Source organism: Herpailurus yagouaroundi, unplaced genomic scaffold (assembly GCF_014898765.1).
Source record: "Herpailurus yagouaroundi ecotype Mexico unplaced genomic scaffold, PumYag 213, whole genome shotgun sequence".
Lineage (NCBI taxonomy): Eukaryota > Metazoa > Chordata > Mammalia > Carnivora > Felidae > Herpailurus > Herpailurus yagouaroundi.
The window spans coordinates 11,512,555-11,540,100 of NW_024412444.1; the positions used below are offsets into that span (position 1 = coordinate 11,512,555).

The following is a 27,546-nucleotide window of genomic DNA, read 5'->3' on the forward strand; positions in this document are numbered from 1 at the left end:
GGGAGACACAGAATCCAAAGCAGGTTCTAAGCTCCGAGCTGTCAGCACAAAGCCCAACACAGGGCTTGAACCCATGAACCACGAAATCATGACCTGAGCTGAAGACAGACACTTAACCAATTGAGCCACCAGGCACCCCTAGAATAACTTTTGACCAATATCTGGGCACTGTGGTCTAGACAAGTTGACACATAAAATTAAGCATAATAGGGAGTAAGATACTGTTTGAAGTTGTTCAGAAGAAACGAAAAATGTAGTGGGAAGCGGGACTGTGATACTGTTACAAATAGGAGGGCATTTCAGAAAGAACTCCCTCTCCCATGATTGATTGCCAATTAAGCCCGTCCCTGGTTCCCATGCAGTTATAGGAGCACAGCATGGGTTGGCGGATGGGAGGGGGTAGCAGGTGCAGATTTTCTTGCTTTGACTTGAATGGATTTTTCTGACATTTCTTTTTTAGACCAGAGACCTGAGAGTTCATGGCCCTAAGTAAATAGAGCCATTTATCTCCAGCCAGCGGGTGCTTGTTCAGTGGATTTTTCTGTAGGGACTGTGTGTGCTGATGTAGCATTTGTATCTCAGCCTAAACTTGGAAGACTTTGCTCCCCTCTCGGATGCCTCAAGCTACCAAGTAACCTGTGGGTCACTGGCCACAGGAACTACCTGGGGCTGTTTGGGTGGGAACTCAGGCTGTATATGAGAACATGGTTATCAAGACAATATTAAATTTATTATCTTTTTCATTTTCTCTTCTTTTTATTAAGGTATAATTAAGGTATAAAATTGATTCTTTTAAAGTGTGTGACTTAGCAGTTTTTAGTATATTCACAAAATTGGGCAGCCATTACAACTATTTAACTCCAAAACATTTTCATCAGCCCAGAATATAGCTTTTTTTTTTTTTTTTGGAAAGTAATTTAAACATTTGAGAACACTGTCTGCCAGATCAGTCCCATCAGCAAACAAACATGCTGTTATTTGTCCCAACTTAAAGAAAACCCCCCACAACCCAAACACTCTGGTCACCTTACTTCTCCCTCCAGTTATGACCCTATTTCTCTTCAGTTTAGAGCAAAACTTTTTGAAAGAATTGTTTGGACTTGCTTGCTCTAATTTTTTGTCTCCCTGTCTCTCTCACTTGTTAAAAAAAAAACTTGTGATAAAATATGTATAACATAAAACTTAGCGTCATGACCATTTTTAAGTGTCCAGTTCAGTAATGTTAAGTATGTTCACGCTATTATCCAACAATCTCCGGAACTTTTTCATCTTACTAAATGGAAACTCTGTTGCCATCAGTTCTCCATTTCTCCCTCCACCCAGCCCTGGGTAACTACCACTCCACTTTCTGTCTCTATGAATTTACTGACTCTAGATACCTCATGTAAATGGCATCAATACAAATAAGGCAGTGTTTGTCTTTTGTATGTGTGACTGGCTTATTTCACTCAGCATAATGTCTTCAAGGTTCATGTATGTTACAGCAGGTGTCATTAAGACTGAATAATACTCCATGGTATGTATATACCACACTTTGTTTCTCCATGCATCCGTTGAAGGACAGTTGGGTTGTTCCCACCTTTTGGCTATTGGAATACTGCTGCTATTCCATTCTTCCGTGAACCCATGAAACCCAGCAGGCTTAGGTTCCCCTCATGAACATCTCCTGCTGACTGCCACGTTGCTCATCCCCATCGCTTATTCTCTGGCCCCACCCAGCCTGGTGACCAGCTGCGTTGGCCACTGGTGGTCATGTTCTCTTTCTTGAAGCGCTTTCTTCACCTGGCTTCCAGGGCACCTTACTCTCCTGGTCCTCTTCCCACATGTCAGTTAACAGTGACTCCATCCTTCTGATGGTTCAGACCCAAAGCTTGGGGTGTCATCTTTGACCCTTATATCTTTTATCTCCGCACTTACCAGAAAATCCCACTGTGCATACTTTCAAAATATAGCCAGCATGTGGCCACTGTTTACCCATTGTCCAAGCTACTCTCCCCTCTCACCTGAGTGAATATGTCGATCTCTTTGCTGGTCTCCCAGCCTCTGACCTTACCTCCTTCCAGCTTGTTCTCAATTCACAGCCAGAGGGATCCTCCTAAAGCGGGGGGGTGGAGGGGAGATTGCCACCCTTTTGCTTAAAACCCTCGAAGGGCTCCCATCTTCTCCCACAGCAGAAGCTAATGTCCCCCAGTGGCCTACAGGACCCCCATGATCTGGCTGTGTTCATCTCCTTCCTTAGTTTGTTCTTCCCCTCATTATCCTAGCCTGGTCACATCAGCCTCAGCGCTCTCCTCTAATTGAATACCCCAGAACCTTTGTGCTTCCTGTTCCCTGTTCCCTCTGCTGGGATTTTTCTTCTCCTGACTTTGGCATAATTTAGTCCCTCACTTCCTTCAGCCTTTACTCAGACACCACCTTCCCTAACTGTCATGTCTAAACTATTACCACTCTCCCCAATTCCCCTCTCTCTCTTCCTCGATTTATTTTGTCTCCTTACTCCTATCACTATCTGACGTAGAGGATATTTTGCTTATTCATCTTGGGTTTTTTTGTTTTTTGTTTTTTGTTTTTTGTTTTTTTTTTTTTGTCTGCTTCCCACACTGGAATGTAGATTCCACAAGGACAAGGTTTTTTCTTCTGTTTTCCTCCCTGATGTATCCCTAGCACCCCGCTTCCCACCAGGTAGGACACTCAGTAAATATTTGTTGAAACAATAAATGATAGTTGGGAAAATAGAGATAAAAAGTCATTTATGATTCTACCATTATGATACAACTCTTGCCTGCATTTTTCTTACCTGTGAATTGTTCATATAGGTAGGTTATGTGTGCCTGTGTCTTCTGTCTTTTCCCACCAGGCATTCCTGTACAGACCTCTTTTTTTTTTTAAAGTTGCTAGGCAATCTTCATGATTATTACTTGTTAAATAGCTACATAATGTTTCACTGTGTGGATGTAGCAACTTGATTTATTTAACCTTGTTTTGTTCATTACTATTGGACAGCTTCCAATTTGTTGCTATTGTAGATTACACCACCATGAGTGTCTGTGTTGGACGTTTGCCATGCCTCCCTCCTTCTCCTCTGGAAGGAGTCCCCATTCTCCCGAGGGTGGGTGGGGGCCTGGGTGGGGGCCGTGGCCCAGGCTGGGCCCATAGTGGTCTCCACCCCCTGGCTGTGGTGATTGGCTTAGGGCCCCATATAGGTACAGCCAAGCCAGGCCATGGGCTTCTCCCAGCTCACCCTAACTTGCTTAGAAGCGGCAGAGATGCTCAGAGGCACCAGGTCCAGGGCAGTAAGGACAGGTTCCCAGGGTTGCAGTGGGGACAGTGTGAGGAAAAGGTTGGGCACATCATCTTTGGATCCAGTGTCTTGACTGAGCTGTTCCAGTATCCTTTCAACAAATCCCCCTTTTCACCAATCTAGATGGAGTTGGATTTCTCACTGCAAGGAGTGAGTCTAGATAAATCCAACCAGGGGACCATCCCCCATACCCTTTTTTGGTTGTTCCTAGGTCAGAGCAAGGAAGGATGATACAGACCTAAGTCAGGCGTTGTTCAGGGCCGCAAATGCATGTGGGCAGAAACAGCTCCATTTCTTTGTCACACTGGAGAAACAATGTAACAGTGTCATCTGCCTGGGTTCAGAGGCATAGCACCGCCCTCTGACAGGGGTAATCACAGCTTCCTTGTCTGTAAAATGAGGATGAAAATAATCACACTCCACCTCAGGAAACTGTTTTGAAAGCACGGACTCAAACAGATACTTGCACACCCATATTCATAGCAGCGTTATTCACAGAAGCTAAAAAGTGGAAACAACCCAAGTGTCTGCTGGTAGATGAATGGATACACAAAATGTGTAGTTATGTACAATGGAGTATTACTGGCCATAGAAAGGGAGGAAATTCTCACACCTGTTTCAACATGGATGACCCTTGAAAACATGATGAGTGAAATAAGGCAGACACAAAAGAACAGATACTGTATGATTTCACTTCTTCCTAGAATGGCAGGTTCATAGTGACAGAAAATAGACTAAAAGTTACCAGGAGTCAGGGGAGGGGAGAATGGGGAGTTATTTATTATTTATTGGGTACAGAGCTTCAGTTTGGGATGATGGACAAGTTTTGGAGGCAGATGGTAGTGATGGTTGTACAACACTGTGAATACACTTAATGCCACTGAATTATACACTTAAAAACGGTTAAAGTGGTAAATTTTATGTGTATTTTCCTATAATAACAAAAAAGTGTCAGAGGAGTCAGAGGAGTTAGAGGGTGTGAAATGGGTGTGAATGTCACAACGAGTCTCCTGGACTTTTTCCTCACAGGTTAAAGTTAAATCAAAATGGAGCAGACAGCAAAAAAGAGGTGCTGGTGGGAGGCGGGGGTGGCCGGTAAAACCACTCACAAGGGCCCGGAGTGTCCCTCTAAGATCTGCTGCTGCAGGCGGGGATCTGGTGTGGCAGGAACGAGTCAGCCTGCCAGTGTGCACAGACAGAGTGTTCTTAGTGATTGTGGGCAGGCCAGTCGGATCCTTGGGTCAGATGGGCTCAGCCCAGGACTGGAGCCCTTGTGAGTCACAGCTCAACCCCAGAGAACAAAGGGATGTGGCAGGGAGGGGCTGGGCTGTGACTCAGAGGCCACTGCTGCCCTGAGCTTCCTCCAGGTGTATGCCCTCTCCAACTCGGCTTCCCCCTGTGAGGTGCAGCCAGATGTACCCACTTGCCATGCAGGCCATTAGGAAGGCTCCCCAGCAGAAGCTAGAAGCTGCCCAGAGTTCTTTTGCACCTCCTTTAGAAAACAAAAGCTACTATGCAGTAGCTACACCCGTGGCGCACTTGGTGTGGACATGCCTGGCTCAGGGCTCTGCACACTTTATCTCTTTCACGCCTCTGCTTCATCCCATCAGCTAGTCCTATTAGCCCTGTTTTACAGAAGAGGAAATTGGCTAATGGGGTGAAGCAACTGCCTGAGGCCCCCAGGCTGCAAAGGGCAGAGATTCAGGAGCCTGGATTTGTAACCATGCCAATGTATACACCCACACTTGTGCACACACACACACACCTGCTCATGGAAGGTTGGACTCCAAAAGGTGAGCTATCTCTAGGTCATAGGTTTAGAGAGAAATTTCATAATTTTTCCTTATGCTTATGGAAAAAAGTTAGAAAATACAGATAACATATTTTACAATTAAAATATATTAAATATGGTTGCATTCTAGCATTTCAGGTCATTCTTATGAGTCCCTTTGGGACCTAGAAAAGTGAATGACAGTAAGCACTCACTGAGTACTGAGTGCCACTCACTGTGCGAGATTAGGGGTATCAGAGTCATGACAGTTCTGTCCAGAGTTTGTAACACTGCATTGGCATTTCAAAAAGACCAGGCTCATTGGGAACAAGTTACCATAAACATTACAATAGATAAAATAGGGAGTAACATGGGGCGCCTGGGTGGCACAGTCGGTTAAGCGTCCGACTTCAGCCAGGTCACGATCTCGCGGTCCGTGAGTTCGAGCCCCGCGTCGGGCTCTGGGCTGATGGCTCAGAGCCTGGAGCCTGTTTCCGATTCTGTGTCTCCCTCTCTCTCTGCCCCTCACCCGTTCATGCTCTGTCTCTCTCTGTCCCAAAAATAAATAAACGTTGAAAAAAAAAATAAAAAAAAAAAATAGGGAGTAACAGAGATTGCCCCAGGAGGGAGCAAACTATAGTACTCATTAACAAGGTGTTACTTTTCTGTGTGTAAAAGACATGCCTTGTTTTATGGAAATAATTTTTTTTCTTGGTTCTTTTCTTTTTTAATTTTTTTTTTTATGTTTATTTATTTTTGAGAGAGACAAAGACAGAGTGCGAGCAGGGCAGGGGCAGAGAGAGAGGGAGACACAGAATCCGAAACAGGCTCCAGGCTCTGAGCTGTCAGCACAGAGCCCAATGCGGGGCTCGAACCCACGGACCGCGAGATCATGACCTGAGCCGAAGTCGGACGCCCAACCGACTGAGCCACCCAGGCGCCCCTTGGTTCTTTTTTTTTTTTTAATGTTTATTTTATTTTATTTTATTTTATTTTATTTTATTTTATTTTATTTTTGAGGTGGGGGAGGGGAAGGGGGGGACAGGGGATCTAAAGCAGGTTCTGCACTGACAGTAGCTAGCCTGATGCAGGGCTCAAATTCACAAACCATGAGATCATGTCCTAATCTGAAGTCTGATGCTCAACCAGCTGAGCCACCCAGGAGCCCCTAATGGAAATAAATTTTTTTTTTTAAGATTTTTATGTAAAAGAGATTATGGGAGATATGTATGTAGCCTTCCTTGTTTTACAGTCACTTCTTGAGGGATGTGGCAAGGGACAGCCATGAAAAGTTAAAGCCCTGTAAATACGGGAAAAGGAAATTCATTTTAGCCAATAGTTTCAATATGGTCTCCTGAAATGTTACCAGAGTTGCTAATTTGGTGGTGAAATTGACTCATTTAGATGTCCCCTCCTCAATCTTTGCCTAGGAGGCATTCATTCATCCATCCATATATGGTTGAGGTTACTTCACTGGGAGGAGTATAGAAGAAATAAGATTAGGAATGAGTTGACCATTGAAGTTGTATGATGGGCACACGTCTTTCTAATTCTGTATGTGTTTGAACTTTGGCATTCAAAAAAGTTAAAATATATAGTGTTGAGCTTTTATGTTGGGCCAGGCTATATGCTGGGTGCTGGGAGGCCTTGGTGGCCAAGACAGGCTCAAACTGCCCTTCTGGAGTCAAGAGACAGACTCATTCAGGAAACAGGTATTAATCAAATCGTCACATGATTGCAAGTAAAACTACAGCTGATACAAGGGCTGAGAAACCATGAGCAGAAATGCAAAAGTCTGCAATGTAAACACCATCCCACCCAGGATTGGAGGAGGAATTTAGAGTTCTCAGCTTGAGGTATCACCAAGGGGGAAAGTGTGTGTGTGTGTGTGTGTGTGTGTGTGTGTGTGTGTGTGTGTATGCATGTGTATACCAGCACATTCAAGGCTGAGAGCTGTCTTCATGGGTCTTTGCCTGCCTGAACCGTCGTGTGATAGAAGGATTTCAAAGTAGACCAGTTGACTGAATGCCCTTCACCCTCTTAGAGAGCTTGTGTGACACATATTCAAGACAATTGAGGTGTAGCATAATCCTCCAATGGATTCCAGTTCTGCTTAGAAAAAAAGCCAAACCTTTTCTTACCTTCAGCTACACACTCTGCCACTCCCTGTCATGCCTTCTAGCAAGATCCCAATCTCTGTTCTTTCTCCACCCTTGAGTATGCCATTCCTTCCATCCAGAATGCTCTTACCCCTTCTCTTCTCAGAGCCAGCTCCTTTCCACATGTAGGTCTTGGCTCAAACGTTACAAGGGAGAATTCCCCTCAGTTCTCTCTGTTCACTTTCTCTTCCCTTTGTTTTCGTAGTCCCTTCCCCAGGCTGTGAGCATGGTGATATTAGAGGCTATGTCTGGTCATACCCTGTGGCCTCCCTAACCTCCAGCCTGTAGATGCAGAGAGTGGGCACCCAGCAGACCTGACAGCCAGGTGCTGTCTGACGTTGTCTCTGTGCATATTCCTACTTAATCATTTTGCACTTTAAAAGGATTTTGACCTATACACAATTGTAGAGTGGACTTGTGGGAATTTGTGGAAGCTTCCCATGAGATGAGAGTGCTTTGTATATTGTGTCCAGAAATTCTCTCAAATGATAGGGACATGTATATCTGAACTCTGTTGGGCTGTGGGTTGTGGGCTGTAGATGCTTCTGTAGAATCCTGTAAAGGCTAGGGGTGTGTGGGAAGGCACATTTTCCTCTGGAGGTGACAGCGATTGGTCCTTCTTGTGTGTCTGGTTTGTGGTCATGCTTAAAGAACTTAAAGTACACGCCAGCCACCCCACCTCATACCATATATAAAAATAACTGGAGATGAGTCGAGGACCTAAATGTGGAAAGCAAATCAGTAGAGCTTCTAGAAGATAATAGAGAAGAATGAAAATTAGGCTAGACACAGATTTCTTAGACAAGACCATGAAAAGCACTATCATAAAGGAAAAAATTTATAAATTGTACTTCATTAAAATTAAAATTGAGAACTCTTTATCAAAAGACCCTATTAAGAGAGTAAAGAAGCAAACTGCAGTCTTGGAGAATATTTTTTTTTAAATTTTTTAAAATGTTTATTTTTGAGACAGAGACAGAGCATGAGCAGGGGAAGAGCAGAGAGAGAGAAAGAGAGAGAGACAGAATCTGAAGCAGGCTCTAGGCTCAGAGCTGTCAGCACAGAGCCTGACACAGGGCTCGAATTCATGGACCGTGAGATCATGACTTGAGCCGAAGTCGGACACTTAACCGACTGAGCCACCCAGGTGCTCCTGGGAAAAGATATTTGAAATACATATGTCCAACAAAAGATTCATATCTAGAATATATAAAGAACTTCTCCAAACCAATAAGAAATAGACAACCCAATATAAAAAAGACGAAAGACTTGAGCAAACATGTCACCAACGAGGATTCCAAATGACCAATAAACATATGGAAAGGTGCTTAGCCTCAGGAGTCATCAGAAAATTTTAACCACAATGAGATAATACTGTATATGCATCCAGAATGGCTAGATGAAAAAGACTGGACAATAAGAGTGCTGTTAAAGATACGGAGCAGCTGGAACCCTCACATACTGCTGGTAGGGGTAGGGATTGGTACAACCACTTTGGAAAGTCATTTTGGCAGTGTCTACCAAAGCTGAACATGTGCCTACCTGTGCTGCAGCAGTTCTACTCCTACATGTATACCCAAGAGAAGTGAGTGCATATGAACGCCCAAGGACTGGGACATGAATGATCATAGTAGCTTTATTCATCATTACCAAAACATGGAAGTAACCCAAATGCCCATAAACAGCCATACGGGTGAGCAAATTGCATATCCAAGCAGAATACACTGCAATAATGTAAAAGAGCCTTTGGGAGGGGCATGGTGAAACCTTCTAGGGGGCTGGAAATGTTTTATATTTTGATTTGGTTGATGAGTACATGGAAGTATAAATATGTAAAAACATTATTGAGTTGTACACTTAAGATTTGTGTAGTTTATGTGTGTCACAAACGATTTTATTGATGTATACATTGGAAAAAAAAATGCCTGGTAGTCTTTTTCTAGAGTCCTTGGAGGAGGGCTGGAGGGAATGAAGCAGTGTCAGAGGCCAGGGCAGGCTGGAGGGGAGGCCTGAGTTCTCCCTGTGATAGAGCTCTTCCTCCCCGCCCCCAACCCTTTCTCCCCCAACCCCCACCCCGTGCTGGCAGCACCTGCTGCTCCTGTGTGTTCCTCCTGGTCCTCACTCATCCCCCCTCACACTCTGCAGTGTGAGCAATAACCACCACTGGCTGCTGGCATGGTCCTTACCTGGCAGATAAGATCAGCTCTTGAGAGGGAGGGTGGCCTTTCCTAATTGTGGTGCTGTTTTTTTTTTAAAAATTTTTTTTAACGTTTATTTATTTTTGAGACAGAAAGAGACAGAGCATGAACAGGGGAGGGGCAGAGAGAGAGGGAGACACAGAATCTGAAACAGGCTCCAGGCTCTGAGCTGTCAGCACAGAGCCCAATGCGGGACTTGAACTAGACAACCGCAAGATCATGACCTGAGCTGAAGTCAGACGCTTAACCAACTGAGCCACCCAGGCGCTCTGATGCTGTTTAAAGGAGAGGTGCATCTATCTGGTGCTTTCCTCGGACTCCCTGTAATGTCCCAGCCTGGAAAGGGAGGGAACCTGCCTATTGGCTAGTGTTCCCTGAAGCCCAGGATTAAACGATGGTGGTGGCTGGTGTTAACCAGATAGGTTAGAGAGGATCCAGCCCAGGAAGTGGAACCTGCCTTTGTCTGCCTGGGCACATCACTCAGCACACACACCCTGGGCTGATCCTCAACAACAAATTAAAGCTTGTTCTGTAGATTGCCTGTGGCAGCCGGTTGGCCCTGCTGGGACAGATCTTTGAGCTGAATGGCCCTCAGTGTCCCAGGGCATGGTGTGTGAATGGCCCTCAGTGCCCCTGGGGCATGGTGTGTGAATGGCCCTCGGTGCCCCTGGGGCATGGTATATGCTCCAGAGGGTCTCTGGCTCTGGGATTGGGTGCTCTTGCAGGTGTCCTTCTGACAGGAGAAGGCCATGCTTCATTTCCAGTTCCATGGGGCTGGCTGGTTGGAACAGTATAAGCATCAAAAAACTGCAGGCCTTTTGGGACACCTGGCTGGCTCGGTCAGTTAAGGGTCCGACTCTTGATCTCAGCTTAAGTCTTGATCTCAGGGTTGTAAGTTCAAGCCTACTTAAATAAATGACAACAAAAAAACACCCCCCCCCACCCCCCGCAAAACTGCATGCCTTTAAAAAAGTTTAGTGCAAACTCATTTGATGAGCAAACCTGACCTGAGTTAATAGGCTATTTATAGTATGTGGCAGAATAGTCACATGTACACCTGCAGATGTACTTATGGATTTGACTATGGATGTCACACCTCACCCTGCTGGTTTCTTACAGAACATAGTGTATACACTTTGTATTACCTTTCTAATGTGCAAACATTATGAATTCTGAAGCACATCCAGCTCCAAGATGGGAAGAGGGACTGTGGACTTGCCTGCTATAGTTTATTCTCCAGTTCGCTGGTTAGGTCACTGTTTCTTTTTTGCCAATATAGAAGGATCCTATGGTGAGCATCCTTGATAGACTTGGAATTACTGGATCAGTAGGGCATGCAGATTTTAAATTTTGGTGGTTATCGGCAAAATGCCTTTCAAAGAGAAGAGAGGAAGTAATTCTACCAATAGTGTGTACACGTGAATTTGGTCATATTACCCCCCTGCTTCCAAGAGCCTCTTTGGCTGCCCCCAGGCTTAGGTCCTAGCTCCTTTCTGTGGTGTTCACAGCCTTCCTGTCCCAGTCTGACCCTGGCCTGTCTGCCCAGTCTCTGACTCCATGGCTTCTCTGCCACCACCATACCTGGGCCTCAGACCAGCTGCAAAGTCCCGTGGCCAGTCAACAACCACCTTCTACCCCCACCACACATACCCCTACTGTGTCCCCAGGGGCTCAGCCATAGACAGAGCTACCCCTGCTCTGTGGCCTTGCCTTCTGGAGGAAGCTGGGGACCTATCTGGTGTTCCTGGGAGGTTGCTAAAGGCCTCTGAGCTGAAGGAGCTAGAGCGAGGGGAACGGAGAGGATACTCTGGAAGGCCCTGCAGCAAACCTGGGGGAAGGATTTGTAACTTAAGGCCTGTGAGGAGGCCTTGCAGAGGATTAAGCCAAGGAGTGACCTGGCTGACTGGGCTTGTATTTTAAATACCACAGGTCATCATGGACTCGGTTAGTGGTACTAGACGTTGAATTCAAGAGAAGGAGGTGGAGGATAGTGGGCCAGGCCTGATTGTACATAAGGAGTAACAAGAGAGAAGGGTCAAGGACACCTCTCAGGTCTCTGGATTCACAGTGTGGGTGGACAGACGTGTCCTTCCCTGAGGCTGGGACTTGGGAGGAGGAGGGAATGGTAGTGAAAAGAGCAAGTGCTCTGGCTATTGGGGTTCAAATCCCAGGCTTGCTGGCACCAGGACTTCGGACAGGCCGTTTCACCTGCTCTGAGCCCTGTGCTGCCATCTGGACCATGGGGATTAAGACAGTCCTCTTGCAGGGCTGCGGTGAATATTGCCAGTGGTCAAGGGGTTGGCGTGTAGTGGATGCTGGATAACATCTTCCCTCCCTTGTGCCTTGAAGCCACCCAAAGCCTAGCCCCTCGGTCAGAACTACCTGCCTAGCCATCAGTTTCCAGATTCCTCTCCCTTTCAGGCCTTGCTTTGGTTTTCCCACTGGATTGTGAGGCTCTCAGAATCCAAATCACAGGTGGTGGAGCCTGGACATCTGCATTTTTGAGAATTTCCCCAGGTGAACCCAGCTACTTTATGAATAGCAGGAACTGTGTCTTCTCAGAGCTGGTCACATGGGCAACTGTGGGTAAATGGTCCTAGAATCACGAATGCATGAATGGCTGACGCATCCACGATATGGCTGTGATCTCCCACAGATAAAACAGCAGGCGGGACTGATTCTGTTTCCAGAGCAGCCCTGGGCTGGGCTGGCTGCCTCAGAGTCACCTGAGAGGGGCCTTTAAAGTGCAGATTCCCGGGCCCAGCCTTGGTGATTGATTCAGAAGGGCTGAGCTTGGGCCAAGCATGTCTCTACACATGGATGATTCTGTGCTTTGCCGCATCAAGACATCTGTGGGTTCTGAGGGCTGTGGGTCCTCCTGGCTCTGACATCCTGTGACTCTCTCATGGAAACTCAAGGCCCTTGTCCTCAGCCACATGCCCTGGCACATCCTGCCTGCTGGATGAAGTTGGTGCCAGGTCACCAGGTGGGGTTTCTGGGGAGTGGCAGCAGCTCCTCCCCTCCTACTATTAGCAGGAATTAAAATGTCCTGCTGTTTTGAACTCAAGTGTCCCTCTGCTGCCACCAAAACTTACACAAGGGCAAGTGTCTTTATTACAGCTGATGTCCCAACAACTTGGGGACCGGTGCCTCCAAATTTGCTTTGGGTTGTGGTCTCATGCTCCCTGCCAGCCTCTTGGAAGGGGAGTGATGGGGAACAGCTGTTGTCACTCACAGGGCTCGAATGCCAGGCTTCGCCTCCGGAAGCATCTGCCCCTTTCCGTTGTCCGCTCCTCCCTGGACACAGGGGAATGATTATCACCAAGTGGAAGGGGCCTCCTTCACTCCTGTCTCCCTGCTGTCTGCAAATCTCCGGTTGGGTTTTGTGGAAGGTGCAGTCTTGCTCTTGACCTGTGCAAGGCTGGCATGTAATAGAGGCCCCACTGTGGCGTCAGAGGGGCCTCCCCGGCTCATTCTCGGCAGTGAGTGAATGTTCAGCAGCCAGCGGAGCCAGGCCAGTGTCGGACATGCGACTTGGCTGACATGGCTCCAGATTACTCATTGCTTGCTGTCATTTCTTGTGCGCGTTGTGGGTGTGTGCAACTCTTGGAGACGTAGGGATCTGGAATCCTAGAGGGGGATCCAGCAAAGCCTGGGGGTCAGGGAGGAGGGGGCTGGGTGGGCTGACTCTCTGGGCTAGCAGGAAGGGGGGAACGCTCCAAAGCTTATCTAGGGTGACTGTCACTCAAGTCACTATCTTCTTTATTACTGTGACTGAGGTGGCAGTTTACTGCTGCCTGAGATCTCTGTGCCTGTATAGTCTTGCCTTCTAGGTGGGTCTGGAATGGTTCTTCACCAGGTGTTTTTTTGTATTGTGTGGAAGGGCTCTCCCCTGCTTCATTCTATCCTCCTGAAGCTTCAGGTTTTGTTCCCTGGGCTCTTAAACCTAGATGCCTGGGCCACTTCATCCCAGCCAGGTCTCCTCTCATACACCCAGCCTCCCAAGACCCGCAGCACTGACTGTGACGTGCACTCTGGAGCTTACTCACCATGGGACCTCTGAAAAGTTAACTTTTCCTCAAGTCTCTCTGCTGTCTTGTCTTTTTGTTTTTTTGTGAAGTGGGAGGGCACACTAACCTTTGTGAAGCCCTGTGCCGGGCTCTTCACTTACACCATTTCATTGAATTCCTACAGAAGCCTCAGGAGGTAGATACCATTATGACACCTCTTTTACTTGGGGAAACTGAGGCACAGGAGTCCTTTCCAAGCTCTCATAGCTGCTAAGTGGTAGAAGTCAAATTACAGTCCCAATCGTTTTAACTTCAGAACCCAAGGCCTCAGTTGTTATCTGTGTTGTGAATGTGTTTATAATTTGCCACGTAAGATGTTCCAATACTAAATGGAAGATCAGGGGTGCCTGGGTGGCTCAGTCGGTTGGGCGTCCGACTTTGCCTCAGGTCGTGATCTCGCAGTTTGTGAGTTCGAGCCCCGCGTCAGGTTCTGTGCTGACAGCTTGGAGCCTGGAGACTGCTTTGGATTCTGTCTCCCTCTCTCTCTGTTCCTCCCCTGCTCATGCTCTGTCTCTCTCTGTCTCAAAAATAAATAAAACATTAAAAAAATTTTTGTTTAAATAAAAAAATAAAAAATAAATGGAAGATCATGTTATCGTGGAATTATGGTACCATGGAATCATATCTCTCTTGTGCTTAACTTATGTGAGCTAAACTAGAAGCTCTTAGAAAAAAGCAACAACTGTTTAATCCTGCTGTTGCACTGAAGTGAATGTGTGTTCTGGAGGGTCCCCCAAGCTGGCCCCACTTCCTGTGGGGTGGAAGGCTAGTGTGGGACAGCCCCGTGTACGAGTCTGTCCTGACCACAGACTCTATCTGGAGTGCATTTGAACACACAGCCGCCACCTGTAGCTCTCAGCTGGCTGGAGCCCCTCTCCCATATGCACCTTCCTGAGGGGCTTTCCAGGGACATTTTAGACTCTGACAGATTTCTCCCCTAACTTCAGAATTTCCCCTGTAGGGTCAGAAGGCTGTAATAGCTCCTTTCCTTTGCGGGGTCTTTCTCAGCTGACACTTGGGGTCAGAGCACAGAGATGGGGCTAAGATTTAGGCAGAGAGTTTGATTGTATAAGGGAGTCAGGCTGCGTATTTACTCAGGTGCCAGAGCCTATGGGGTATTGGAAGTGTGGAGACCTGGAACCAGGAGTCAGACAGACCCAGCCTGTTCAGTCCCTGCTGTCGTGTTCCAGCTGCTGGAGCTTGACCCAAGCTGCTTAAGCTGCAGTTCGTTTCCTGCTCGGCAAAGTGTGGGTACCAGGGTGCATCTCATGGGGATCTCTTGTGACTTAATGTGAGTATAGAGTAGGTCCTTGATAGGTCTTGGTCATTTCCTCCCCTATATTAAAGCCCCATAGATTCCCGTGAATCTTAAATTGTCTCCAAGTGGATAGCTACATGCAATTTTATGAAACATTATCACCTTGGAGCACCTCAGTGGCTCAGTCAGTTGAATGTCTGACTCTTGATCTCAGCTCAGGTCATGATCCCACGGTTGTGGGATTGAGCCCGCACTGGGCTCCACGCTGAGCTTGGAACCTGCCTGAGATTCTCTCTCTCCCCCTCTGCTCCTCTCCCCTGCCTTCACCCTCTCTCCTTCTAAAATAAATAATAAAAAGAGAGCTCAACTTTTTTGCAGGTGTTATTTTAAAAAAGCTTTATTTATTTTTGAGAGAGCATGAGTTGGGAGGGGCAGAGAGAGAAGAAGGCAGAGGATCTGAAGTGGGCTCCACGCTGACAGCAGAGAGCCCGATGTGGGGCTCGAACTCATGAACCATGAGATTATGACCTGAGCCAAAGTTGGATGCTTAACTGACTGAGTCATCCAGGTACCACTTTGAAAGTGTTTTAAAGCACTCTTTGGCCATGTGGTGTGCTGTACTTAAGCATTTGTCCTTGCAGGTAATGAGTGATGACAAGGCAAACCAGACTACCATCCTCAAGCTGAGTGAGTGAGTGTGATGTATGTCAGTTCTATGAAGTTCATTTTCACAAATGCCCTGGTTGGCGAAGGAACAGGTCAGAAAATCGTTCACTGCTCAAGGAATCCAGTTTTATCCCCAACTGGGAAAATTGCCACGAGGCCTTCTCTGGGGCCATTTTATATGACTGTCATCTCCTTTTTTGGAGCTCTGTCTGAGGGAGGAGGGACAGTGTGCCTATGCGCTGGTTCTTCCTTCCACTCACTAGCTCTGTGAGCCTGCAAGTCACTTAAGCCCCTCTGTGCGTCCGTTTCCTCATCTGTGAGAAGCGGATGAGAGCCCCTGCCTTACAACATTGCTGAGAGAGTGAAGTGGAATCAGAGCATTTGAAGCTAACCTGGCATGTAGGGAGACCACTGTTGCCTGTGGTGATGAGGAGGAGGACAGTGAGGACCACGGTGACCCCTGGGTAGCCCGTGTGCCCTCCATCAGATGGGCTCTGCTTGGGCAGTGTCTATCTTACAGCAGGCAGCACAGACAGGAGACCGCAACTGCTCTGACTACCATGTCTTATCCCTTCTACGTTTGGGTCCTCTGTGAATGGGTAAGTATGCTCTCTGTCCATCAATAAAAATGTACCAAGTGTCCACTAAAGACATTACTGGAGAGACTAGAGAGAGGCTGGCAGGTAAAAGGTGTTTTGTATGAAGTTTTTAAAACTTTCTTTTGTTGCATTGGAACTGTTTACGGTATGAGAACTTACCCCACATAAGAATCATATAGAAGAGATGTCTTGGTTGAAATCAGAACACCTTTTGTCTAAGGACAGGAAGCCTGGACAGGACTTGACCACTGGTAGTATCCCCACTGAACCCTCGTTCTAGACCCTGGGATGTGATCTCACACTGGGGAGACTGGAGATTTGTGATGAAGCCCAGAGGACTGACCTCACCTTCTGTCCGTCCCTCCCCAAGCAAGCTTGTCATGCCCACACTGGCAGCCTTGACCTAGACAGGAACTATCATCTGCCTCTGTGGCACCCGCAGCTCTGCCTCTCCATGTAATTAAGCCATGTGGAGAGTCAGTTGCCTAACCCAAAGGCTGCCTGGCAAGACAGCAAGAATGGAGTCCAAAATACTTGTTGGAGCAAGTATGAAAATGGTATTAGCCTGTTATATCCATTTCATCACTGGGACACCTTGACTATCTAGGGATATGGCACCTGAATTCTTGGGTCCCCAGTATATATCTTCCTTCGATAGGGTGACTTAAGGGCTTGGGTGGGTACTATGGGGTTTTTCCTCTTGGAACCTCATTTTTCTGTGATTCTGGGGTGGCCAACACCTCAAGATAATTTCTTCAGCTGTGTGGTGATGGCATCCATGATGTCCAGATTCTGTGTCGGGTTCTCATCATCTTTCACTAGTATGGAGAAGTGCAGTTAGCTGAATTTGTTAATTTGTTCAACAACTATTGTACTTGCTACTGTGCTCATGGTTGGGGTGTCACGAAACCCGGTGCAGTTGGGGAGACATGTGCACACATGTGGATGGGCTTTGGATGCGGGAGGAGTGAGGAGGGAACACGGGCGAGGCACTAGGAGGCTCTAGGAAAACCCAAGGGCACATGAGTGGTTGAGTTTACAAAGTGTCTTTCAGAAATTGGTTGTGGGGACCTCATTTCCAAATTCTTGCCCCAACAACCCCCCGATGATGTCCACAGAGTCTGCTTCCAGGAAGGATGCAATAGGAATACAAACAACGGTAGATAACGCCAACCACTCATGAGTACCTCTTCTTGGCTGAACCCTCAGCATAGATTATGTCATTGAACCTGGCAGTGCACAACGCTCCAAGATGAGATGCCTGAGATGCCGTGGTGTTCTAGCCTTTCTCCTACTTCCTTCTACCCTCTTCTCACTCTTGTGGCCTCTGTTTCCTCTTTGCCATTATGTATTCTGTACCCTTTATCCAGAGCAACCCTGGATTGTTGACATGGCAAGCTTTTATTCCTCCTTCAAAACTCAGCCCCGGCAGTGCCTCCTCTGAGAAACCTTCCAGGATTCCCTCAGGCTGATGTAGGTGCTGATCCCCTTGTAACCATATGTCTCTCCATTACTGCATGGTCACATTGTACTGCAATCATCAGTGTTTTATTTTATTTTATTTTATTTTATTTTATTTTATTTTATTTTATTTTATTTTATTATTTTTTATTAAAACTTTTTTTAATGTTTATTTTTGAGACAGAGAGAGACAGAGCATGAGTGGTGGAGGGGGAGAGAGAGGGAGACACAGAATCTGAAGCAGGCTCCAGGCTCTGAGCTATTAGCACACAGCCCACCATGGGGCTCGAACTCACAAGCTATGAGATCATGACTTGAGCTGAAGTCGGATGCTTACCCAACTGAGTCACCGAGGAGCCCCTCAGTTTTTTTTTTTCAAGAAACTTTGAGACAATTTTAATAAGCCCCCAAATACATAAACACTTTGTTGTTGTTGTTGTTGTTCCTGTAAAAATGCTAGTGGTACAGGTGTAACTAAAGCCTGCCTTGACCTCCAGCCAGTCTCCTGTTCTTCCTTAGAGGCATCCATTTAAAAATAATGTCTTCTCAGTTGTCGGCATGTTCCTGGGCACAGGCCCTTTCTCTTGTACCCACATGGACGCTGGAACTGATCTGTGCGAAGCTGAGGGGGAGTGGCTGGGACCGGTGCACTGCTGTGTCCACGCCGGCCAGAGCACTGCTTGGTACCTGACCGTGGGGCGGGCCTCAAGGAGAGGGAGCACTTGGGCTGGAGCCACACACCACATCATATTCCAGGGACAGCAGGGCTGCTGGTGTCATTATCTCTGGTTCAGGTTAGTGGCTTCAGCAGCCCTCTGGGGTGGTGGCCTTGTTACCAGCCAAGGCCTCTGGGTCACAATTCTTGGCTGTCGAGGAAATGAGGTCATCTGGGGCAGGTGGCTTGGGACCTTGTGGTCACAGACCGAGTTGTCCAATCAGCCTTCAGCTCTGACGTTGGCTTTGACCTTGAGATTGGCAAGCAAAAAAATAAATGTATCCAGCTCTCTCCCTATTCTGATAAAAGCCTGGAGGACAAACTCTGGCTATTGTTTACTGATAAATGTTTATAAAGCCCCCTGAATGCCAGGCATGATATAGAGCAAGGAATATGCAGAACTTTTGCAGATCTCTCCAGAGGCTGTGCCTTCTTTTGAAATCTGAGGCTGAAAAGTTCTTATCTGGTGAAGAGTCTTGATTTGTTATTTGTGTCCTAGGGAGGGTTTTTTTTTTTCCCCCTTAATGTGTGTGTGTGTGTGTGTGTGTGTGTGTGTGTGTGTGGTCAAATATGTCATAGTGGTGTTTATTAAACACCAATAATATGCCTAACCCTGGCTTTGGGTTGGGCATTAGGGAAGCAGAGTAGGGTCTGGGTCAAAAGCATGGGCTCTGGAATCAGATTGCATGGATTCAAATCCCATCCTTCCTGTGATGAGCTTTGGGACCTTTAGCAAGTTAACTAGTCTTTCTGTGCCTCAGTTTCCTCTTATTCAAAAGAGGGATACTGATAGCACCCACTTCCCTGGGTGGGAGAAGAGGAAATGATGCGTTAGGAGCACTGAATGTGATGTGAAGTAGGTGCTCAATAAAGGCTGTTAATATTGGTAGTAGTTCTTAGTTAGCATAAGAAGTTCACATACAACAAAAATTGAATGGACAAGACCTGATTTCTCTTGAGTTTGCAGTCTTTTGGGGGGAGATTAGATTAAGGCACTTGGTCCTATTAACAGCTAGTTTATGGCAATAGCAATTACGTCCAAATGGTGTGGTTTGTATTACAAGTCCTACAGAAGCTAGGGGGAGCTCCTAGGAGGAGATGGGGCTTCCCGTGGTCATGTCACATGGGTAAGGAGTGAGGAGAGACGGAGTAAGGAGCATGTGGCAGGTGGCAGGGAAACATTCCAGCCAGTCTGGTGGGCAGCAATTGTCAGGGTAGGGAGTGTTTAGGGGGCCAGCTGGGATCTGCTTCATCCAGAGGTAAAATTTTACATGTCCCTGTGGAGTGGAAATGGGGTGAGAGAGGCAGAGAAGCTAGTTTCTTTTCCTCCTCCTCTTTCTTAGTTATAAATGTCTTTATTGTATTTTCATAACTATTGACCTGAAATTGTAGGATGCAAATTGTAGGATGCAAATTGCATCGCTATGTTAATTGATAGAAAACCAAACTTGCAGCAACCTTATTTGTGGAGAGGTTTACTGAGAACTTGGGTGGGGTGGGGGGAAACTTTAAATAGGCACAATTAGTTGTTATAAAATTCTCAAAAATTGTTATTAAAGCATAACATGCCAGCAAAAAAGGGCATAGATCATAGATCATAACTGTAGCTTGATGGATTTTCACAAACTGAACACACGTGTGTAAGCAGCACCTAGATTAAGAAACAACCTTTGCCAGCACCCCAAAAGCCTCCTCATACTCTCTTCCAGCCACTGCTCCCCCACTACAACCACCATCCTGACTTCTGACAGCATGGGATAGATTTACCTGGTTCTGGGATTTCTGCAGACAGACTCATATGGCAGACACTCTTGTGTTTGGTGTCTTTGGCTCAGAATCTTCTCGTGAAGAGCCATCCTTGTTGCTACAAATAGTTGTAGCTCATCTGTTCTCATTGCTGCGAATTACCACCATTTATTTCATTCATTCTACTGATGAGGAGCACGGGCGTCGCTTCTGGTTTGGGGCTTGAGGTAGGCCCCTTGAAAGATGTCCATGACCTAATCCCTGGTCATAGGTACTGTTCGCTGGTAATACCTGAGACTGAGTTACCCTACATGGCAAAGGGACTTAGCAAATGTAAGTCAAGGGTCATGACATAGGGATGATCCTGAATTATTTGGGTGGGACCATTGTAACAAGGATCCTTACAAGAGGGAAGCAGGAAAGTCCACTTCAGAGAATGAGACATGAAAGTGGAAGCAGAGGTGAGAGAAGAGATTTGAAGATACTACATTGCTGTCTCTGAAATGGAGGAAGGGGCCATGAGCTGAGGAATGCGGGTGGTTTCTAGAAGCTGGAAAAGGCAAGGAATGGATTGTCCTCTAGAGCTTCCAGAAGGAATACAGCCCTGCTGACTCACTTTAGACCCATTTTTCTTACCTCCAGAACTATAAGATGATAAATCTGTGTTGTTCTATGCCACTAAGTTTGTGGCAATTTGTTACAACAGCAATAGGAAACTAATAGAGGGTTGTTATACATAATGCTACTGAGAACATTCTAGAAAACCTCTTGGTGCACGTATGTACCTAAGAGGAAATGCAAGGATTGCCGCAGTCCTCAAAAGTGGTTGGACCCATTTGTGCTCCTACCAACAGCAAGAGTGAGAGCTCTGGTTGCTTTCAATCCTCACCAACACTTAGTGCCTCCTGAGGAGAGAGGTTTTTCAGTGAAAAATTAGCGGGGCTCAGTGTCCCAGGGATACAGTTGGGCTTGCAGGAGGTTGGTGCTGGTCAGTGCTGCTCCAGATAGCTGAGGAGAGAGATGAGGAAGTGGCAAGTGCCTGAGTTTCTAGCTGGGAAGAAGTAGAATTCATCTCCCATGGAAGTGACTTGGATGGGAAATACTGACTAACTTTAGGCGAATATAGAACTTTCCAGGCTGGCTCAGTCAGAAGAGCATGCGACTCTTGATCTCGGGGTCATGAGTTTGAGCCCCATGTTGGGTGTAGAGATTACTTAAAACTAATATCTTTTTTAAAAAATACAGAGCTTTCTAGCTTAAGAGTTAGGATACCACTTATCTTTGTAACTTTTTGATTAACCAAGCTGAGTGGGGAGTGTCATGTAGAGGCAGAAAGCCTGTGCTGTTCAGCCAACTGCTCAGATTTGAAAACTGCCTTCATTGTAAGCCCTGTGACTTTAGGCCACAACCTCTCAGAGTTCCAGTTTTGCCATCTATAAAATGGGCATGGTCCTACCTACCCTGTGGGGCCACGGATGGATGAGAAGACTCTGTGTTTGAGCCCTGAGTTTACTGCCTGCACACAGGTGCTGAATCACAGGTAGCTGTGGTTATTAGGGATGGTGGTATTAAGCATATAAATTTCTTTTATAGAAGTTGGCAACCCTGGATTCAGAGTGTTAACGGGGCTAAGTGACTGTCTTGGGGGGGGTGGGGGTCTGAGACTATCACACACTTGGTTGGCATCCAGGATGGGGGGTGTCAGGCTCATGGTCCACCCTTCTAGGGCTTTATAAAGACACCGTCTCCCACAGTACCCGCCCCCCCCCACCTTTTTGAAACTGCTTTTGAAACTATTCATTCATCATTTGCTCATTCATTCATTCAGCCATTAATGAGCTTTATCATGCACATTATAATACACTGATTAGGGGCACAGGCTCCCAGATCAAATGCTTGGTTCAAGTCTCAATTTTATTTGCTGTTTGTATGGCATTTGGCCAAATCTTAATTTCTTTGTGCCCAGTCTCTGATTTGTTAAGTGAGGCAGTATCTGCCTCCTAGGGCTGATATGAGAAATTGATGAAATAATTCAAGACAGTGCCTGGCCTTGGGCACCCCTCAGTGCTAGGGTACAGTCAGGTGCTCCCAATCTCTGCCCTTAGCCACAGACAGAAGGGTGATGGTTTATCAGTGGTTGTCTACAGAATGCTTTCTCCAATACCAGGAGGGGAAACCTGAAACTCTGACCCAGAGCTAGCTCGTGGTCCCTTTGAAGGCAGGCTCTGACCTCTCACAGCTGCTTGGGAAACATGGCTTTGAGGAGAGTTGGCATAATTTGAGGATGTAGGTGTTAACCCCCCTTGCAGCACTTACTGGGCTGTGGAGTGGCTTGTACACTGAGTAGACGTGGTTTCCAGGCTGAACTGAGGTGGACCGAGGTGTTCACAGTGGCAGAGGCGACCCTGGTGTGGCATTCTTGCTTTCTTCCCTCTCCCTTCATGGTGGAGATCGTGGGGATGTGGTGGCCCCTCTGAGTCTCTGAGCCTGTGTCTCACTACCCTTCCATCTCTCCTCATTCCAGGATCCACATCTTCCCTCTTGCCTTATTCCGGGCCCCTCTGTAATGCACATGCCTTAGCTGATGAAGTTAGCTCTGATGGAAGCCAGAGCAGTGGTCCCAGACAGGGATCCAGATGCTAAAAATATCTCATGGTGTGCTCTTTGTAAGTTACATAAAAGAGCAGCATTGGAGACTGTGGCTTTCCCCCCACACTGACTCTTTCCAATGCCTTGGGGTGCCAGAGTCCAAGGTATCTGGTCCTGCTCACCTGGATCTGAGAGTTTTTATCCTAATAGGGCTTTTTTTTTTCTTCAAGATTTTATTTTTAAGTAATCTCTACACCCAGTGTGAGGCTCACACTTGTAACCCTGAGATCAAGAGTTACACGTTCCACCGACTGAGCCAGCTAGGCTCTCCACTAATGGTGCTTTGATCTGGGAAAAGGCCAGACTCATGGTGTGGCAGATGGAGGAGGCTGGGTGGGAGATTTGGCCAAGCAGATTTGTTGCTCAAGAGTCAAAACAGCTGATGCATCAGCATGGAAGATCACAGAAGATCACAGATGTCCAAATTACCTTGAACCCTAGGAAGCACAAGGTTGGAGACCGGTACGCCATCTTTCAATGTGGTGTGCACAGCGAGTCCTTCTAGTGTTGGAACTAATGACCATTTCTTTCTTTGGCTGACACCAAATGAAGCAGTAGGTTTGTGTTCAGGTCCATGCTGAAGAATGAGAATATGCCTTAATGCAAAACGCACTCCCCCTGCGTGGCGAGGAATGCAGTACCTGAGGCTGAAGATGGAACCTCAGTGTCCTCTCTAAGACTCACCTGGGGCCATGCTCAGGGTGTGGAAGAGTGAGTGGGCGGAATCCTCCACCCATCGGAATGTTCTCTCTCTGTCTCATCCCTGTGTCTCTCTTAGTTTCTGTTGCTTCCAAGGACATAGACTTGAATCCTTAAATGTGGTTATCATGTTCATTGGGATATTTTACCACTCCAAGTCGTCATTTTGTGAAGCAAAGCTCACAACTCACACTTGTGGATCCCAGTGTTCCTAATTCTGGCCACATGCTCTACTCTTGACAGACTTCACACTAGAAGGTATTACATGCTCATTAACATCTCTTCATCCATCTAACACTGACTAAGTACTACTTAAATTGCATGTAGTTTTACCAAAATTGTGACCAAAATAGTCTGGCAGCACCTGTCTCCATAGACATAACATGTTGTAAGCTCCAAATAACCAAACCCACCCTCAGAAGGGCCCCAAAGGGAATACTCAGTGCCAACTGGGATGAGCATTAACTAGCCATAAAAATAGAATCAAATAAAACAATGATGTAAAAAAAAAAAAAAAAAAAAAAAGAAATTTCTCACTAAGGTAGTAGTTAGAAGGTGAGAGGCTGACCGTGCTCCATGCAGTCAATCATAGGCCTAGGTGCCTTCTGTCTTGTCACTCCATTATTTCCAAATGCATGGTCATCATGTGCACAATCAGAGCTGAGTTAGCCAGTGGGAGCCAGTGGGAAGGGTGGATAAGGCATGCTCATGTCTTAAGACCTATATGGGGAAATGGCACCTTTCCTCTCTGATTCCATTGGGAACTCAATGGAATTGGGAACTCAGTGCCACACCTACCTGCAAGGATGCTGGGAAATGTAGTCCCTGATAAAACTCAAATAACTATGGAAGAAAGGGAGAATGGATTTTAATGGATACTGGGCAGCCTTTGACATATCCCCCTTGTATGTATTTAATGCAACTCTCTGTGCATTTATAACAGAAATATGTCCAGGTTCTAAATATTGGGTTGTTTTGTTTTTTTTTCAGAAAGAAGACCTGGCCTGGCCATGCTGTGTCTATGGACAGTTCCACAGTAATGAATCAGTGCGTCTTCAGAGGGATGGAAGAAAACAAAGAAAGGTAAAAGTATCTTTAAAAATTAAGATTTAAAAAATTCTCACAGGCACCAATTAAATGCAATGTAGGCTTTCATCTAAGTCTATATAAGTCAGTGGAGGCCATCAAGAATTGGAGATAGCAGAATTTCATGTGTCCCCTTTTCATATCTCCAATTTCTGACACCAGAGGAGGATACCTTTGTTAAGTATGAGGGAATTTTTCTAAGAATCAGAAGGAAGAGTTGGTATAAATAGAACTAATGAGGTATAGAATTAAATACTGGATTCTGAGAACTATGGACACTTGCTCAGATGAGCTGTGTCTGTATGTGTGGGTGGCCAGTCCTGGAGGGAGGCAAAGACAGCCCCTTAGCTCTTGGCAGCTATGTCTTTCTCTCTCTCTACCTCCTCTCTTTCTCCTTAAAAATAAATGTATTCATTTAATGTTATTTTAATGCCCAAGAGATGCATAGATACATTTTTCTTAGTTAAAAATAGGTGACACACCCTGCCTGGTTTCATTGCCAGCCTCCCCATCCCACACCTGCCTTTCCCAGAAGTAACTACTGTGACCTCCTTTTGTACATTTCCTTCCAGAACTTTTTCTAGGTGCTTATATACGTAGAAAAAGTCATTCTTTCCTTCCTTCCTTTTTTCTTTTCTTTCTTCCTTTTCTTCCTTTCCTTCCTTCCTTCCTTCCTTCCTTCCTTCCTTCCTTCCTTCCTGATATAGGTTGTCATGCTATGCATGTTGGTCTATTTTGTAACATTTTTTAAAAATTCAATAATATGCCTTAAAATGTTTTCAAGACTGTGTATGAGAATCTACTTTGTTTTTTGTTTTTGTTTTTGGTTTTTTGAGAGAGTGCGCACACATGCACAAGCAGGGGAAGGGCAGAGAGAAAAGGAGAGAGAGAACCCCAAGTGAGCTCCACGCTCACTACAGAGCCCAACACGGGGCTTGATCCCACCACTGTGACATCATGGCCTGAGCTGAAATCAAGAGTTGGATGCTCAACTGACTGAGCTACCCAGGTGCCCCTACCTTGTTTTTGTCTATCACAAAATGAATAGTGTATTCATGGTATAAGAATCCACTGTTTATTGAGCCATGTTCCTGTGAGTGGTGGGTAGGTGGGTCCCATTGTTTGCCCTTATATCAGTGTTGGGGGGCACTTTCTGGTGTGTGCTTCCTGCACAAAGGCGTGGATAGTTCTCTTAGGAGGTTACCGAGGAGTGGAGTTGTTGTGCCATCCTGTGTGTACATTTAAGATCTTACTAAAGATTTCCAAGTCATTCTCTAAAGACCATTTGTCAATAGGGTGCCAGATTTCCTGTTTGCCTGCCCTCCCACTGCCCTCAGCTCTTCATGCTCCTTTATTTTTGCTGGTATGTTGAGTGAACAATGGTATCTCTCCATAGTTGTCATTTCCTCTCCCTTCTCTGGGGAAGTTCATCTCCTTGAGTCTCTCTGTTACCTGTTTCATCTCCCAATGGCACATGGAGAGCCTATACTCACAGGGGTCCTGTGACCTCTCCTGAGGCCCAGGACATCTGGCAGCCCTGATCCCATCCAGAAGAGGGCACCACTTCGTTTTCCCTTCTGAAAAGTATCTAAGCATGCTTCTCCAGGGGAGTGTATCAGGATTACCTGCTTCTCTTTTGACTCCTGGTTTTGAAGAGACTTTGGTTGGATTTTCCTACTTCAGGTGGCTCCTTCTACCGCCCACTGTCACCACCATCATCATTGGCAACCATCTGAGTTTATGGTATGTGTCAGGCTCTGTGTGGGTCACTGGGCTGACATAGCTCATTTAATTCTCACATGGCCCCGTAAGATAGGAAGTTGTGTTATTACCTTCATTGTGGCCACTAGGCAACATTAAGACAAAAATTAAGACAAAAATTAAGACAAAAATTCATTCAAACCCAAACCACAAAAACTACCTTGCCACGGAGCCCCAGCTCCTAGCATTGCCCTCACTTGCAATGGCAAACATGTTAACTTCTCCTCGAGGACGTAGCTGTGGGGCCATCAGGCCCATGTTTGCAGTTGCCTGGGTTGCTACTCTGCATCCATGGTCTTCCTGGAGGAGAGATGGGAGCTGAGAGTTTGGTTTTGGGTTTTGTCTCCAACTGGTATGTGAGCACAGGCTCCTTCAGATCACTAACTAACCCCTTTGCTCTGGGATATCGTTGGGGGTGGCAGCCTCACCTGAGTTTGTCCAAAATGCTTCTCTGGAAAGGGGTTTTCCAGGGTGAGAAAACAGAATTCAACCAAGTAAATTTGAAGATCGAATTGGCTTTTATTATGTGATTCATGAACTGGGCAGTATCTCACATACCAAGTAGAAAGGAGCTTGGACGAGGTGTACAGAATGGAAAGTTTTTATAGGAAGGAGGGTGGGGCAAGGAAATTATTAGCAAAAGAAAGATTGTTTCAGGCCAAGACACCTTTTTAGGGTCAGGGAGGGAACAGCAGGGTTTTAACCTTGCAGATAACCTGACTAATGCTGCTTAGAAAATTTTCAGGTTGATTTGTAAAAAGGTCACATTCCTGGGATAGGTTGAAACTCTAATGAAGTCTTGGTTTGCTGGTGTGGGGGGAAATGACTTCAGTTTGGGCTTGTTTTTATTATTATTATTAAGTTTGTTTGTTTGTTTATTTATTTATTTATTTATTTATTTATTTATTTATTTAAGTCCTCTCTATCCCCAACATGGGGCTTGAACTCATGATCCAGAGATCAAGAGTTGCACACTCCTGTGAGCCAGCTAGGCACCTGGGCTTGTTTTTTGTTTTTTTTGTTTTAACAGCAGGTTGAGCATATTTATCATGGGGGTAAATCTGCTTTATTAGGATAAATACACCCACTGAGCTATGGAGGGAGATGTGTCATTCACCCCCACAGACCTGATCAGTCACCCTACTCTAAAATTGTAATCTTAGGGGCGCCTGGGTGGCTCAATCGGTTAAGCATCCAACTTCGGCTCAGGTCATGATCTTGCAGTTTGTGAATTGGAGCCCCTTATCGGGCTCTGTGCTGACAGCTCAGAGCCTGGAGCCTGCTTTGGGTTCTGTGTTTCCCTCTCTTCTTCTGCTCCTCCCCTGTTCACACACACACACACACACACACACACACACACACAGACATACACACACACACACACACTCTCTCTCTCTCTCTCTCTCT

The 27,546-nt window shown here is 46.2% G+C and overlaps 1 protein-coding gene across 3 annotated transcripts in view; it reads left to right on the plus strand.

The window, feature by feature from the left end:
* Positions 1 to 27,546, plus strand: part of ARHGEF3 (Rho guanine nucleotide exchange factor 3) — a 307,785-nt gene that overhangs the window by 13,623 nt on the left and 266,616 nt on the right. For all 3 annotated transcript variants that reach the window (XM_040454717.1, XM_040454720.1, XM_040454719.1), the window contains exon 2: positions 24,283 to 24,375. In XM_040454717.1, the coding sequence (XP_040310651.1) occupies positions 24,283 to 24,375 (93 nt within the window). The remainder of the gene's footprint in view (positions 1 to 24,282; positions 24,376 to 27,546) is intronic.